Source organism: Onychostoma macrolepis, chromosome 08 (assembly GCF_012432095.1).
Source record: "Onychostoma macrolepis isolate SWU-2019 chromosome 08, ASM1243209v1, whole genome shotgun sequence".
Lineage (NCBI taxonomy): Eukaryota > Metazoa > Chordata > Actinopteri > Cypriniformes > Cyprinidae > Onychostoma > Onychostoma macrolepis.
The window spans coordinates 26,376,702-26,393,586 of record NC_081162.1 but is presented as its reverse complement, the minus strand read 5'-3'; the positions used below and the strand labels follow the sequence as shown (position 1 = coordinate 26,393,586).

General features: G+C 37.8%; 1 protein-coding gene across 5 annotated transcripts in view; it reads right to left on the bottom strand.

Moving 5' to 3' along the window:
- mtmr3 (myotubularin related protein 3) overlaps nt 1-16,885 on the bottom strand; it is a 41,690-nt gene extending 24,805 nt beyond the window's left edge. For 4 of the 5 annotated variants that reach the window (XM_058784346.1, XM_058784349.1, XM_058784348.1 and 1 more), the window contains exons 1-4: nt 16,729-16,885; nt 8,386-8,467; nt 5,298-5,376; nt 1,055-1,144 (exon numbers count right to left, since the gene is read on the bottom strand). In XM_058784346.1, coding sequence (XP_058640329.1) covers nt 1,055-1,144; nt 5,298-5,300 — 93 coding nt within the window. In that variant the 5' untranslated portion in view covers nt 5,301-5,376; nt 8,386-8,467; nt 16,729-16,885. Of the gene's footprint in view, nt 1-1,054; nt 1,145-5,297; nt 5,377-8,385; nt 8,468-15,136; nt 16,709-16,728 lie in introns of those variants that run through there. The other variant, XM_058784347.1, reaches the window with a different exon arrangement.

The window sequence follows — 16,885 nt, the reverse complement described above, 5'->3', positions numbered from 1 at the left end:
AAGCCATATTTGAGGTCGATGAATGATAGTGTGTATTAGCACACAGACCAGCCGTTAACGATCTGTCCGTCACGGACTGCGTCATTCACTTAACCAGCCACACCCAAGCAAACAGGAGGAGAGCGAGACAGGGCAACTAGTTCCGAATTAAAATATACAGTTTATAGTTTATTTATATAAAAGGTATATTTGTGTATAAAGTTGGGTATCATTACTATTCCGGTCCGCCCACTCCCGATGACATTTTTCCTGTCCCGTCCCAATCACGTGATTCGTAGCGATTTTGTTTCCCATCCCGCGATTCGAAAAATGTCAGCCTCTACTCCGCATCTGATTTTCTAAACCAGTTCCAAATTGTGGAGGTAGCTCCTTGCTTAACAACAAGCTACTCCTCAGCCTCACGTCCGCCTTCCGCCATGCTTGTTTTCACTCCACACGTGAACAGTGAATCGGTCGCGCGCAAAACTACGTCATCAACTAGACTTATCGTTATTATCGCGAGGAGAAACATTTTTATCGTGAGGAGAATTTTCAACGGTATATCGCAAACGATAAGATATCACCCATCCCTACTGCATAGAATTAATCAAAACAGAAACTGTACCTTATAACTACCTGATTTTAAACACTCTTCATAGCCAGCAACTCTATTAATAGTCAGCTGTATGTGTCACACTTGCATCATCTTGAGTGAAAATTTTCACCATACTTGTTGCAATGCACTGTAAGTGATGCAGCCTTAAGCCCAATTTATACTTCTGCGTCGGACCTACGCTGTAGCCTCTACGCCGTAAGCTGTGCGTCAGTTTTCATTTATACTTCTGCGTCGACATGCAGTATACATGTGGACCGCTAGTCTGCAGTGTCCACGGGCATGTTGCTGGTGTAATCCGCAGTACCACAGCAAAAGCCGAAGAAGCAGCAGCTCGTCAGAGAAGCAATATAGCCGTGACGGCGGCAAATAAATATCAAATCGTTATTAAATTATATTAACAGAACCACTACACCCTAATGAACAACATTCATCTTGGCAATGGTCTTGATTCCCACTTACCTGAAGATCGTCATCGTCCAGGACAGGGGGCTTGCGAGGGAAGATCTGAATGGCCTGGATGCACTCCAGACTCTGCTGCCCCTCCTCCTCCTGTCAAAAAGAATATAGATAAGAAATGCACTGCATTATTATTGACAATTACAATCAAGAATAATGTAACAAAAAAAAAAAAAAAAAAAAAAAAAAAAAAAAAAGAAAAAACTACGGATAGAATTTGGCAGGGAAATGTGCTTCATTCTTGAACATGAAATGCAAAAATAAAATCTTAATTGAGATCAGATATTATTTTCTTCATGCAAAATATAAATTTATATAAAAATAAATAAATAAAAGTGTATTCTTTTTTTTTAATGATGCGACCCAAACATGTTTTCATTATTCACACCACATCACAATTTATATTTGGCTGCAACAATAGAAGAGTGTGAGAGCCTCTTTATCAAAAGCCAAACATTTGACACCACAAGCTAAGAATGTACAAACTCCTCCTCCAGTTTTATCACTCCCAGGGGCCAAAAGGCAAACTGTTATATGGATAAAACATTGTCCATGACTAAACCTCTGATTAAATGAGTGATTATCTAAGCTAAACTGGGGACAGAGTGGTCAAAGAATTTCCTTAACCAATATCATTTTTGGCTGGGCTTCAAAGTGGCAAAACATTTGTAATGGCACAGGGAGAGTTCGCCAGTACTTCCTGCTCTGAGGTCACTTCTGCCATTTCTGATATAACAGGCACTCTTGTAACCGATACAGTACGGCGGCTTTACATAAGACTCTAAGGGCACTGGGTTATAGTAAATCATGACCACTACTATCACTCACACAGACACCAGCGACAGATGCTATATATGCCATATGATACACATGCAAGTGAAATGTTTGGACTCATCTACTAAATGAGAATAATAGTAAACAAATGTGAATTATGTACTAAAAAAAATGTAAAAATGAAAAATGTATCCTTAATACACATTTATATTTAATTTCCATGGCAAGACCCTATTAGAGTTGTACTCTGCCTTCAACACAATCTGCGTGATGAGCTTCAGGACTCAGAGCAGGGCATAAGTCATTCCATTCACTTCTGTATGCAGGAATGAAAGGCTACGGCCCGCAGTAGCCTTGAGAGTTCAGATTGGCAGAGAATGTTTGGATTCTGTTTCCACAAATAGGAGAGTCTCTGTGAGAGAGGGCAGCTGTGTCGCCATGTTGTCTAGCTCAAACACGAGAGTCCTCAAGACTGGTTGTGCCATAAAATGCTGCCCAGTCAAAGACAAGAGTGTACTGGATGAGATATGTACAGAGGAGTTGTATTTGTGCATAAACTAATTAACCAGCCAACTAACAAAAATTGTATATATTAGGGCTGCACGATATTGAAAAACACAGTTAAAAATAATAAAACAACGATACAAATGAAATAAACAGTGCTGTACATTTTTCAGGTATGTCTTTCAGTATTCAGGTACAGAAATTGAATAATCAAATGTAAAATGACACTGCATGGTCTTCACTGTATAAATTAAATCTATAAATCTGTGTTAAAGCTACAAAAGTGATTTTTCTCTGTGTTTTGCTTGATTTGAAAAAAAAAAAGCCTCAGGAACATTAAACTGCCGTGAAACAATATACTATTCATTTTCTTTCTCAATTGTTTACCTTCACCTAAGCCATAAGCAACCGTGATTACAAGGATACTTGCAGAGACATGCATTTTGACAATAGTTTTGTGCGTATGTTATTTCAGGCACAAATAGACGCGGAGATGGAAGGAATTCAGTGTTCACATGCATCTGTGTGGCTCTCTCCAGGCCTACACCGGGCGTGAGCGGCACGACAAAATACAACAGAACCCATTATAATCAGTGATGTGGTTTACACTGGATGCGGCATGGCACGACAGATCTCTGAGAGGAAATCCCTCATTCCTTTTATGACGTAATGACAAAATTCACACATTTGCAACGGTCGCTTTGTCTTGTCCAGGGTAGACAGCCTCTAGCTGTTGCGGTGTGACATGACAGCTGTCATGAAATCGATCAGTATAAATATAACGATCAGTACTAAACAGGGCTGTCAAAATGGCTGAAAAACTAAATTCAAATTTTGTACTTAAATGTTATCAAAATTCAAATTATATTCGAATTTAAAAGGCATAAATTCAGTTAGGGGGAAAAAAGCTTTTGGCTTCTCTCCTGAGGCCACAAGAGGGTGCATCGAGCAAAATATTACTAATCCACGGTTCTTCAAAGCATAAAATAACACGATAAATACAATAAAACTACCTTTGAAAAATGTTTAAAATAATGTTTAACTTTATATACTATTAGAAACAAAACAGCATCATGTATACAAGTTTAATACAAAGCACGGAAAACCAATCACAAAGAGTAACGTTACTTTTTTCATTTAAAAACATGAGATCCAGTGGAATGGGGAGAGACCCGTCCCGCCATAAAGTTGAGACATGTTTTTCAAAGTTGAACTTACAATAATTTTAAATGGCTTTCTAAATATCCGACTCTCTTTTGCGAGACGCGAGTGCAACTGTGATAGATGTCCCTCTTGAAAATGCGATAAATATGCGTTCTGTGTGAACGGTTTGGTTCCAGTTTTGACAATCTCCGCATTGATGTTCTCTTTTTCCGCAGTATTTTAAATGAACAACATATCCAGTGGGTTCAACTGGATAGGCTAAAAAAAGCATTAAAACGTAATGATACCTACCTACATCTTTATCGCATCTCGTGCGCCAGATAAGGCTGCCTGACGCACCCCAAAAATTCGAATGCGAATGTGGATTTTTATTTTAAATTCGACGAATATTCGAAATTCTATTTTTTTTTTTTGACAGCCCTAGTACTAAACGTCACACATCCTGCGATGTAACTATCGCGGATGCGCACATCGCGATATCAATGCCGAAACGATATATCGTGCAGCCCTACTATGTATCTATATGGTTGTGTATTAACTAACTCTATACATCTACCCATCTGTCTGTCTAGTTGTGTATTAAATAGATGTATATCTATCCATCTATAAACTAACCAACTAACCAATGCTCTTTCTGTCTGTCTGTGTCTGTCTGTCTACCTATCTATCGATCTATCTATCTGATTGTGTATTAACTAACTAATGTTCTATGATATCTGTAGAGAAAAAGGGATAATACAATTTGACTGGTATATATAAAAGTTAGTGAAGGTCTATAAATTTGTCAGGTTGCATGTCCCAGAAGTGTGTGTGTGTGTTTGCTGGATCAGCAGCATGGCTGTCTGTGTGTAGCGCTGACAATGGCCATCAGCATGGCTCAGTAAACACACTAGAGAGGCCAGGCCCGGGGCGGCCCATTGTGGGCACAGGCACAGAACCAGACAGAGAATTACAGGGCACAGACGGGCAGAATAGCAAACACACAATAATGTGCATAACTCATTAGGAATGTGTAAACAAACACATCCATCAGCATTCGAGCATATACTGGAGCCATTCGTTAAACTGTCCGCAGACACTTCAGCAAACAAGAAAATGAGGTACACTTCACTGAACACAGACATATACAGACTCTAACACAAATACCACAGCAAATGCTGCTTCTGTTAGATCCCTTAAAATGAAAGGTTCGTAGTAAAGCTTAGTTTTCAGTTACACTGTTTTACCTCAGTTAAGGGGTGTTGTTAGGTCTGACATTAACCAGAAGGGCTAAAATCCCTTAACCATGGTAAAATCACTGTAATTCAGGACTGGCTGCAAAAGTATTAAATATGATACAAAACACTAACGTTCAATAAATAATTAAATACATTAATAACAATTCACGCATTCATTTATATTATAGACTGTAAGGCTGTTTACTAGTTGCCAAGGAACGAATAGAAGGTGTAGTAAGACAAATCAATTGCTGGTCACAAATGGTGAATGTAGACGCATCTATCTTGATGCATCTAACAGCTGTGAATGCGTTTCATCCCATCAGAATTTGGAGCCGGAACTGTTTTATAACGCAGCACTCACTGATGACACTAGCACACATGTATCCATTTCATCCCGTCTGTCTGTCTAAAGAGGGCACTGATCTGTGCTGAGACAGCAGTCAGGACAGGACACTGTCTGAGCAGCGTTCATTTCAGCTGATTAAAAGCCTGAGAAATCAATGAGCAGTTTCCGATTCAGCATTTGAACCTATGCCTGAGAGTCACGTGCAGGAAAGAGAAATGTTGAAGGTGTTTTTTTTTACCATAGCCCCGGTGAAGGAGTGCGGGTGCAACACTGTTGTGTCTTCTTCCACTTGTTCGCTCTCTCTTGCAGACGTCAGTCTGTATGAAGAAAAATTTTACATTTACTTAATTGAAACTTTCAAATTTAATTAATTTTTAATTACTCTACTACTTCCTAAAAATAACAATGCCATATAATTAGATTGAAGTTTGTTCACATCCTCACTTGAAATGCTCATGGTTTCCAAATGTTTTTTTCATGTATTAATGTTGGTAATTTTTTTTCACCCATTTACTCGCTACTTGTAGAGGTGCATATAAAACAGTGGTGTCTAATCCTAGGGCCCTATGATTACCATGAGGCGGAAAATGTGGACGCAATCGCGTAATCCAGTCATAAAAACAGAATTTACTGTACAACGCGAAATTTCACGCAACTTGCCAAATTTTGGATGGATACATCAAAATTAGGTCAATTACACAAATCAAAATGCTATATGTACTAGTGTCTGTGAATATGGAGCCTGCATGTTCTGCATGTTTCCATGTGAATGAATGGTGCAGACGCACAGCTTTGTTTACTACACACATACTGAAGCGTGCATGACGCTCGCGGTGTTTTCAGCCTTTGCCACCTCAATATATGAGTGCATGAACACACAAAAAAAAACTCTAGAACTGCTCTGAGAGTCACCTCATGAGCATTTTACCATTTCTTTTGAGAAACACTACTGTCATATCTTTTCATATACAAACAGAGACCTAAAAGGACTTCACAGCAACCCATCAAAATAAATGTTCGGTTTAACTTGAAGAAACTGTGACAGTAATATTACTTAATTTTGTTTGTAGTCGTTATATTGTTAAAACATTGTTTTTAAAGGAATATTTACCAGAAAAAAATATTTACCAGAATTTATTTAGCAGAAAAAAATGTAAATTCACAAGGCTATTTCTAAAAAAAAAAAAAAAAAAAAAAATTTAAATCAAATAATAATTATTATAAATATTTTTTTTTTAATAAAATCAATTAATTAGAGATGCTTTTGATTATTAATATTTAATTAAACCATTAAAATAGAATCCGGAAAACTAATGTAAAACAGAATTTGGTAAAAATAAAATTGAATTTGAGAAAAAAGTAAAGCATATTTTACTCTAATTTTAATAAATTGCTGTTTAACATTGTACATTTTAATTTAAATTAAATAGACATGCTTTTGAAAAATAACATTTAATTTATCAAGTAAAACAGTCTAGAAAAATTAAAATGAAAAAAAAAAAAAAAAAAAAAAAAAGGCATCCTGAAAAATTTAAATGGAAAAAACTGAATTTGAAAAAAAAAACAAACAAAAAAACCCAATATATATTATAGAGCCCTACAATCCTTGCCTTACAAATTTTGAATTTACCCAACAATAATAATGTTGGTAGCACTTTATTTTACAGTCCTGTTACTCATGTACATACTATCTACTTATTATAGTAATTTCAATAACTAGGAACTAACCCTGAACCTAACCCTAACCCTACCCCATGTAATTACTTTATATTACCCGTTACTCCTATTTATACTTCTGTGAAACAGAAAGCCATGGCTGGATCATTTCATGTTCATAATCACCCTGGAGTGTTCAAAATCGTGAACATGAATGGGAATATACTTCAGAGATATTTTACTCATAAGAATTTCTAGGGGTGCCAATAATTGTGTCCAACGTGTATTTGAGAAAAACATTTATTTCTTAATGATATTTAAGGTTAAATTTTTGTGAATTTTTTTTAAAATAAAAGATCAGAAGGATTAACAATGCAGATTAATTTTCACAGCCGCCTTTGATCATATTTACCAAGGGTGCCGATATTTTTGGCCATGACTCTCTGTGTGTGTGTGTGTGTGTGTGTGTGTGTGTGTGTGTGTGTGTGATATTTTATATATATATATGGGGTGTCAACGGTAACGAATGCAATTAATAAAATTTTAACACGTTAATTTTAAGGTTTGACACCAACTTCTTGCCGTCATCGCAGCGTGGAAGGTATCATTGTGTGATGAGGGTACAGCGCAAGTGGGCCATTTTGAAAACACAGTCGTGGGAAAAATTAGAGCCGTGAGTTGCGGTTTTTTGGGTTACTTTTATAATGTACCACGGCTGCCCAAGGTGTATATAGACAAATAAAAATTAAAATAGATCCTTTTACTAATGTGTATTATACTTGCAATGTATATCTGGCAACTTAAGAACGGAGAGGCGGTTGTAACATCACTAACAATGTGAGTTTCAGCCAGAGCATACATGTTAAGGCTTTTACACTGCAGAAATAAACATGACAACAGCCACTATAGATTATATAAGATAATAAACACACGATTGCGATAGATATGGTCTGTATGTGATTTTCTTGAGTTGAATGTGTACATCTGAAATGCTAATTTGTGCAGCGATATAAAAGGCTATAAATAGCATATTTTAACAACACTAAACGACCAAATTCCACATGTGATCGTAAAAGGAAGTTATTACAAACACTCGATGGTGGTTTGAAGTGAGTTCTGAGTAAAAGTGTACTATTAATCTCATAAATTGTCTTATGAAGCATGATGCACTAGCTCTAATGCACCTGCAGAACAGGTCCAATTCTTCTTCATAATGCATTTTGTCATAATACTTCATGTAAGGTCGCAAGAAAATGTTTTGTTGTATTTATTTAGAAATACTTTTGATAATAGTTCGGTAAATGTACACTGGGATTGAAGCGATGTGGCTTGGTAAACGTTTTATTGCCAGTATAAAGGCTGAATAAATACAAAAGAATAAGGATTATGTCTCATACCTGGCAGAAGTGTGAAAGGTTCTGTTTCCTTAAACTAGTTTGTCATGCATTTCTTTATTTCAACACATTTACAGGTAATTCCTAGTATTTTAAATTTGTGATTAATCATGATTAATCACAAATTTATGACTATGACATTATGACCGTCCATGACTGTGATTAACGCGATTAAATGTTTTAATTGATTGACCGCATAAATAAATAAATATACATACACACACACACACACACACACACACAGTCCTAATTCACACACATGTACTTAGATCTTACCAAAGTCCTAAAAGCAATGAGGTGAGGTTTGTTTTGGATGATCCCGCACTGCTGGTGTCACTCAGTGTTATGTCATTGAAACCTGTGGAGAGAGATGAGAAAAAATAAAAATAAAAATAATGAGACCACAGTGTTTCCAAGTCATCACTCTCCATTCCAAACATTGCTTAACATCTCTGACAATACTGCTTTTCACACTTTGGTAAATATAGCTGTCCTGGTGCTGATGGTTCTCTGTGGGCAAAAGCGGGCAGAGCTGTTCATGAATGCTTGTGTGGTGAAATCAAGCCAGTGACACATATGGTTGGGTTGAGTTTTCTGAAAACAGGCTTAATTTTAGGCTTAATCACAAATAATTGACTCAAAGCTTTTTCAAAGATCCCTTTTATACCAGCAAAAAGTTGATTTATTGCAGGAGAACACTATATGTATGAGCTCAAAACTACAGACATGAACTAAATGCCACAAAACGTTTTATTTCAGTAAACTGTAACGTCAAAGTTTGCTTGGAAGAAACCAAGCAAGTTTTCACACCTAAAATTCAAATGAGAAACACCATATCATTGATTTCTCTTCTCTGGAAGTGTACAAACCGGTTTTTATTTTTCTTCCAATGGAGGCTATCTATGAAGATGCTAACTAAAGAGGCATAAAGAATGAGACTATGCCGTTCTGCAGATGATAACAAAACCCAAGTTGTCAAAGACTAAAGAGAGCAGAAGTACACAGTGTCATGGATGGGACAATTTCAGTGACCTTGTGTGTCTCCTGAGAGTCATATGTGAGTGAGTTCAGTTGGTTCATGGCCAGAGGGCAACAGCGTCCCTATGCAAAAACGTTCAAACACATTCTTCCAGTGAAGGCCACACCGAAGCCATCTGGAAACTACTGATAAAACATATCTCTAACAAGCAAACGCTCATGTTTACTACAGCTGAGGAGCCTGTCTTCAATCTGATTGGCCCGTTTAGTGTCTTACAACTGTCTCATGACCCGAACAAATGACTGTGCAATGTGGTTCATAGGGGTGGCTCGATACTAGGGATGTACGGGTCTAGTCGAAAAGTCAACTAAACGGTACAGCTCCTGCTAGTCGACACTGAAATCAATAGTCGATTACACGAGAGAGAGAAAATTACCATAATATTAACGTTACATTTAAAACATTAACAACAAGCTAAAATAAAACTTTTGAAAAATAATAAATATCAAAATATTTAAATATATAAATATTTTTAAAAGCGTATCTGGGCGGACACTACACTTTTACCTCAGACCTCGCATGCATTTTCATGTCAGTTGCGGCGAGCTCGAAATGACCACGCGAAGAACCAGTAAGGTGTGGGATTATTTTGAATTAGAAGGAAACGGAAAAGTTGTGTGTAAACTGTGTAATGTCAAATTGGCTTACAATAACTCTACTGGAGCGACGTGTAATCATGTTCAATACAGGCACGTATGCGTTAGCTTGGAGGCAGCCAAAGCCAGCAAATGTCAATCATGTCATACACTACAACCCGCCGCTGCGGTCCGCGATCCCATCCGCGCCGTCTATTCCTCTAAAACCCACTTCGGTGGCGGTGCGGGATTTCCAGGCTCTTTTCGAAACTGTCTGCTTGCTTGTAGTTATCTCTCTGCGTACCTGTGACTTCAGTTCCTGCCGAGCACGTTTTTTTTCCAAGTGCAGAATCGCCTCTAGTCCCGTCTTTCACCAGACCACGTTAACATGTTAAGTTGACTGAACAAATGTGCATGGTCCGAGTAAGTAAAACAAGCATTGTTTTGTTTTTAGACAACACAGCCAACATGAAGTACATTTTTAAAAGCCGTTTTAATGCTATTCCTTGATAAACTTTCCTATTGTTTTTGACTTGTGTTTTAATATGTTGGCTAATGTTATATGAAAATGAAGAATTCTGTCAGTCTATTTTCCATTTCTGCATTGCTCCAACTGATCTGAATAAATAAGCTATGCACTGGTTTATGTTGAGTTTATGCTCTTCCTTATTTTCTGTTTAAACTACCGCCTAAAGTTAAATGATAATGTGAGGCAAGCATACGGCATAATCGTGACCTATTTTTAGCAGATTTCATTGAGGGATTTTACAGTGTGATGCAAAGATTAAGTATTTCAAGTGTAGGCTGTTATACACGCAGTTTTTTTTCTTTTGCCATTTTTTGGGGGTTTCTAGCTTTTAGACTAGTCGACTAATCGGATACAAAACTTCCGTTTAAACGACAGTCAAATTAGTCGTAGCGCACATCCCTACTCGATACCACTTTTTCAGAACCAATCCCGATCTGATACCAAAAATTTAATATCTGCCGATACCGATCCGATACCTGGGCAGTTTTTTTTTTTTATCAGTGTTGAATTTTTATACCTCAATGTGTGTTGACATGATCATGACTTTTTTTGGGTTACACACAATCTACTAAAAACTTTATTGTAAAGAAAAACAACAAGTGAATGCATATATAATTATAATCGATGACAAAAATACTATTATAAACTAGGTTACTGGATAATTAAGTAGCAAAAGTTACTCTAGAAAAATCATGAGTGCACAATTTTATAAAATCTAAAATTAGTGGGGGAAAAAAACATTTCTTTTAAATGTATAGTAACGAGGCAGAAACATATGATAGATAAGTTGAACAAGAAAGGCTATTAATCATCTTTCATTGTGCAAAAGCATGATACGAAAGGCTTCAAATACAGAGCGGCACAAAGCTCTTATGCGCATCCCGTGCACAGAATGATGCGCTTGAAGCAACACGGAGTCACACTCTTTTAACAGTTTTAAATTTCAGTTACTGTGCTCGTATCTAACAAACACCAACACGATTTTGAAAACAGCACGAAGATAAAGTCCTTTTATGCAAAACTACTTATCTTTATTTACAGATCAATTATAATATTAGGAACATTTAATAATCTTGCTTCATCGTCTTGACTCATAAACGAACACGACACGCAGTTTGAATGCTGAATGAAGGACAGCCGCATGCAGCGGAGAAAAAAAGTTTATGTGAACTTGACTTAAATATTCATCTGTACCTCACATTAAACTATGTAATGGCTTCAGAACACTTGGAATATAGTGCACGAAAACTTTATGGTGTTTTATAACGCGTTTGTGGCTTAACAATAACACAATAGTATACGCACAATATCGGATTTGGATCGGTCTTGTCTGACCGATACCCGATCCGGCAGAAAATGCCAGTATCGGAGCAATGCCAATACTGAATATCAGATGGGCGCACGCCTAGTGGCTCATGAAAACTGTTCAACATGCAAATGTAGTTTTGCAAAACAGCACTGTTTCAGGTAGAAGGTTCTGCTTATTCCACGTGATAGGCCTCATATCTGTATTGGGCATTCAGAAACACCAGCTTTCTAGAGAATTCTCCACTTCCATTCAGGTCAACTACCTACAGGTGGACAGAAGAATCATCCAGTGTTTTCTGTCCATCTCAGATGTCACGCTTACTGTCCTGAAGGTCAATCAGCATTGTGTGTTCTCATTCCTAAACCACCGCTGGGACTGATTCGGTTTCATTTGACTAAAACGCCAATGGACAACCACCTTACACACTGGTCATGCACAATATGCACCTTAATGTCCCATTTTAATGTCATATTTTTAAGGTAATATTTTGCTGTCATTATTTTCACTTGCAACGCCTCAAATCACAAATTATTTCTAAGAATTTATAATAATGAAAGTAAACACATTTATCATTAAACTGGAACTGTCATGCATCCTGTAAGAAAATAAACTTGATAACTAGAAAATAACAGAAACCAGAAAAATTGTGTTTTACTGCCTTTTTTCCCCCCATTACATTCATTTTAAATCGAAAACTCACTGAAAAATTTAATAAAAAAAATATGACTGCATTTGCTGTGGTGCTGGAGATTCAACAGTGGTGGAAAATAAACAAAACTTGCAACACTAACAAGAGACCTACAATGGTTCCAATTAGTGTTATGTGGTTTCAAATAATGAGAAGCATTTATAAACCTATTGTCCAACAAAATACACATTTAATAACCATTTAATTATTCCAAATTCACTAAATTCACATAATGTCAGTCAAGTGTTTGAAATAACTTCTATTGTGATCTGATGTGGCTTCTTATTAGGGCTGCACGATATATCGTTTCAGCATCGATATCGCGATATGCACATCCGCGATGGTCACATCGCAGGATGTGCGATTTTTAGTATACTGACCGTTATATTTATACTGATCGTTTTCGCGACAGCTATCGCATCACACCACCATTCACTGGACGCGAAAAACGACCGTTGCAAATCCTTTGAACTTTGTGTTAGTAAGTCATAAAAAGAATGAGGGATTTACTCGCAAGGATTTGCCGTGTCGCGCCCAAGCGGCAACCTCCCGCTGCCTCTAGTGAAACCAACACGGAAGTGACTAAAACTGCAGTTCATCGACTGGCCGCTGGAGGCTGGCTCCAAAAGGGAGTCAATCACATAGACTCCCCATATTAAAATGCCCAACTTTACAGCAGAAAAAAACATGTTTACAGCCTGGTACAAAAAATTATTTTGGTCTATATAGCTAATTTTGCCCTTCGTGACAACTGTGAGGGGGGTGAATTTTTTTTATAACTCATCCGTTTAAATTATATTAAGCCTTAAAGTTCTGCATAATTAAGGGCGTGGCCACTTGAGTGACAGGTGGACTGCCGCGAGCTCTGCTGCTCCAGAGTGTGAAACTCACTAGTGCGAAACTTAGAAAACTGGCTTTAAAGATTTGTATTTGTACAAAAAAAAATAATTATAGGTAGGACACTGGGAATCTGGCAATTAGATGTTTTAATCGTTATTGCTTACAGTGCTTTGTTATATGGAGCAGTTTGTTAGATCGCGGTCTCTCTCATTCAAAATATAAAGCACTGTTTATTTATTTTATATCTTTGTTCTATTATATTTATCTATGTTTGTAATTTGTTCATTTTTCTATGCTGATTTACTCAGCTACAATATATTTTTTCCAAATAGAGCTTTTCAAGTCATCTGGAGTTTTTTTTTTTTTCTTTTTTTTTTTCCATAATCGCAATATATATCGCAGAAATACAAAATATCGCAATGTGAGTTTTTTCCAATATCGTGCAGCCTTACTTCTTATCATAGAATGAGACCCAAAATATATTATTTTATATTATCACACAGCTCTCTGGAATATGTTTTTCAAAATATTGATACTGAATATCAATATATTTCAAGGTATCATATCAAAGTTAGAAAACAACTCTAGTTCCAATAAATATTTTCACACTTGACATGTCTGAATGAATACATGGTGCATTGTGAAAATGCTAGTAGATCGTGTCCACACTTTGCTAGGACACCGGTGGGTAAATTGAGGAGACTTCATTCATCCACTAAACATCATGAAAGAGAAAAAGGAAAGTGAAAGTGAATTTACTCGGAATTTGTACTCTGCATTTAACCCCTATCCAAAGTGCACACACACAGCAGTGAACACACCGTGAACACACACCCGGAGCAGTGGGCAGCCATTTATGCTGTGGCGCCCGGGGAGCAGTTGGGGGTTCGGTGCCTTGCTCAAGGGCAGCTCAGTCGTGGTATTGAGGGTGGAGAGCGCGCTGGACATTCACTCCCCCCTACCTACAATTACTGCCTACTCCTACTCGCAACCTTTGGATTACGAGTCCAACTCTCTAACCATTAGACAACGACTTCCTCTGATTCATCACAACACCAGCTGATTCAAAGACATCGAGACTTCAAAAACAAAGAAGAAAAGTGAAGCTGAGAGAGAGCTTCTGCAGTATTTGTGCACAGATGACTTGATCTAATGGAAAGCATTTTTAAATATGGCGTAACTGTCCAAATACTTTGTGGATTTGCTGTGCTCTAAACAAACAACAGGGACAGATGTTTATCATTATGAGTTCATTCATAAACTCAACCACCCGCCCTCCTGTCACTCTGGTTTACTATTGATCGCCCAACCGGGCCCACGACACGCAGTCAGTGACGTGTAAACACACAATCATTCAGGTTTTATCTGCTGCTGTGTTTAGATGCCATGCATTTGCGCTCATTCAGCAGGTTGAGTGACTTTTAACCCGATGCATTTCGTTCCAAAGTCACACCATGAGTCAGGTTCAAACCACAAGAGAAACCCAACACCAAAACACAGACGAAGAGCCAAAGGATCATCTAGCAGCACCACGCGGATCTGACAGAAACACAACAAACCCAACACATGCCTCTCTTCAGCAGCACCAAGGCAACCACACATTCCCTCAAAAATACCATAGTTACCGCACTGTAACTATGGTAACTATGGGTATAGTGCGCAACTCCTGGGTTCTGGAAGTAAAAATCCAATTTATTTTCTCCACAAGGAAATTGGTCTTAAACAATAACTTAAAAACCTTTAAAGAAAGACATTCCGTGAGCTACGAGGTTGTTTATCAATGGCATATGCTTTGTTGAAGCCATCAGCCCGCATTATTTCAACATATTTTTTAATAAGCATGTTCAACAGAGGAAATCCTGCTGGTAAAACAACATTACTCAGGATTCCACAGAGAAATATAAAAACAATCAGAGAATCACAACAAGCAAATTGCACCAAACACTTTAGCGCCTGTCCACTGTCAAATGAGATTGTAGTTCTTTCCCTCAAGCTGTTAGAGGGACAGTTCATCCAAAAAAATTGAATTCTGTCATTAGTTGCTCACCCTCAAGTTGAGTTTCTTTCTTCTGTTGAACTCGATATTTTGAAGAATGATGGTATCCAAACAGTCGATGGTAGCCACTGACAGAATGTTCATTTTTGGGTGAACTATCCCTTTAAATCTTTTTTATCAGATTTCCAGACACTTTTTTGCTTCAAATCAAAGTTTGTAATCTTGTCCTCGTAGCTAATTGGTTTGTCTCATGGCTTATAACTCTTAAAAATCCCAATGGCAAAAATTAATGGGAAAACCAGAACCAAAGCCGCTGAAAGTTGCACTCATTCTGAAAGCTTCTTAATTTACAATGCTTAAAGAGGATCCCATAATTTAGGAACAGTCACCATGGTAATGACTATGGTATTCTGGTGGTTGGTGTGGCAGTTGTTGTTCCTACAGTAAAACTGTCTTAAATATATTCTAAAGCAGGGGTGCCAAACTCAGTTCCTGGAGGGCCACAGCCCTGCACAGTTAAGATGCAACCCTAATTAAACACACCTGATCCAGCCAATCAAGTCATTAAGGCTTATTTGAAAACTACATGGTATGTGAGTTGGAGCAGGGTTGGAACTAAACTCTGCAGGGCTGCGGCCTTAATTTTTTATTAATAACATGCATTGCTAAGAACTATATTTGGACAACTTTAAAGACGATTTTCTCAATATTTTGATTTTTTTGCACCCTCAGATTCTCAAATAGTTGTATCTCAGCCAAATATTGTCCTAGCCATACATCAATGGAAAGCTTATTTATTCAGCTTTCAGATGATATATAACTCTCAATTTAAAAAAAAATTACCCTTATGACTGGTTTTGTGGTCCAGGGTCACAAATCAGTATTATTAATGTATTACAGCTAAACATTCAGAAGCACTCACATGATGAAATGTTAGTCATAGTCTCCACCAAATTATAATAGCTATTACAGTTATTGTTCCAACTGTGAAGTCATAATAATTACAGGATCTCCTCCAAGAAGTGCAAGAAGCTTCCAGAACACAAACTGTATTAACAATCACTGTGTGAACCGTTATTATGCTGGCAACATGGCGGTTATTGTCTCAAAAGTACTCCTATCTTGATATTATACACCACTATCATAAAAATGAATGTAAAATAGTGCATTATGATTTTGTAAAGCATTACTTTTACCATGGCGCCCATAGTTTCCATTCAAATAGTGAGCGTTTTCTTATTTATAACAATCGTGGTGAATAATACTTTACATGGGTTAAACCGGGTTACCATAGTAAACTGTTGTAAAGGGCTCGATCTGTCAGTCAGATTCGCGGCGGTTGTAACACCGACTGACTGGAGAGCTAGCGAAGCAACCGACAAAAACTGAGCACCAAGGCCGCGTTTCTTCCTCTACCATCGGTCAAGCTTATACCAAACCATCTAAATAGCACCAGGCTCTAAACCGCGGTGGTATTTTACCGCTCGTGTGAAGCATTTCTGACATTTCTCCTCAGCCGAGGCCCGTTTCGGTGGCTCTTGTTGTTGTTGTTGTCGCGAGCGGAGGGCGGACCCCTCAGATAAGGCCTCAAAACACACCGAAAAACACCCGCATTCCGCGCCAAAAGCACTCAGCTCACTCACCTGAGGGCAGCCTGCGAGGCAGAGCGGGTGTACGCTTTCTTCCGAGCCGCAGGTGAGAAGATTAAGGACGAACAAATCGACAAATTGCACCTTGTAGCCATTTGCAGAATCGGCCCGTCCCACTGTGGAATCCCGTCGTCATCGCAGCTACCACGAC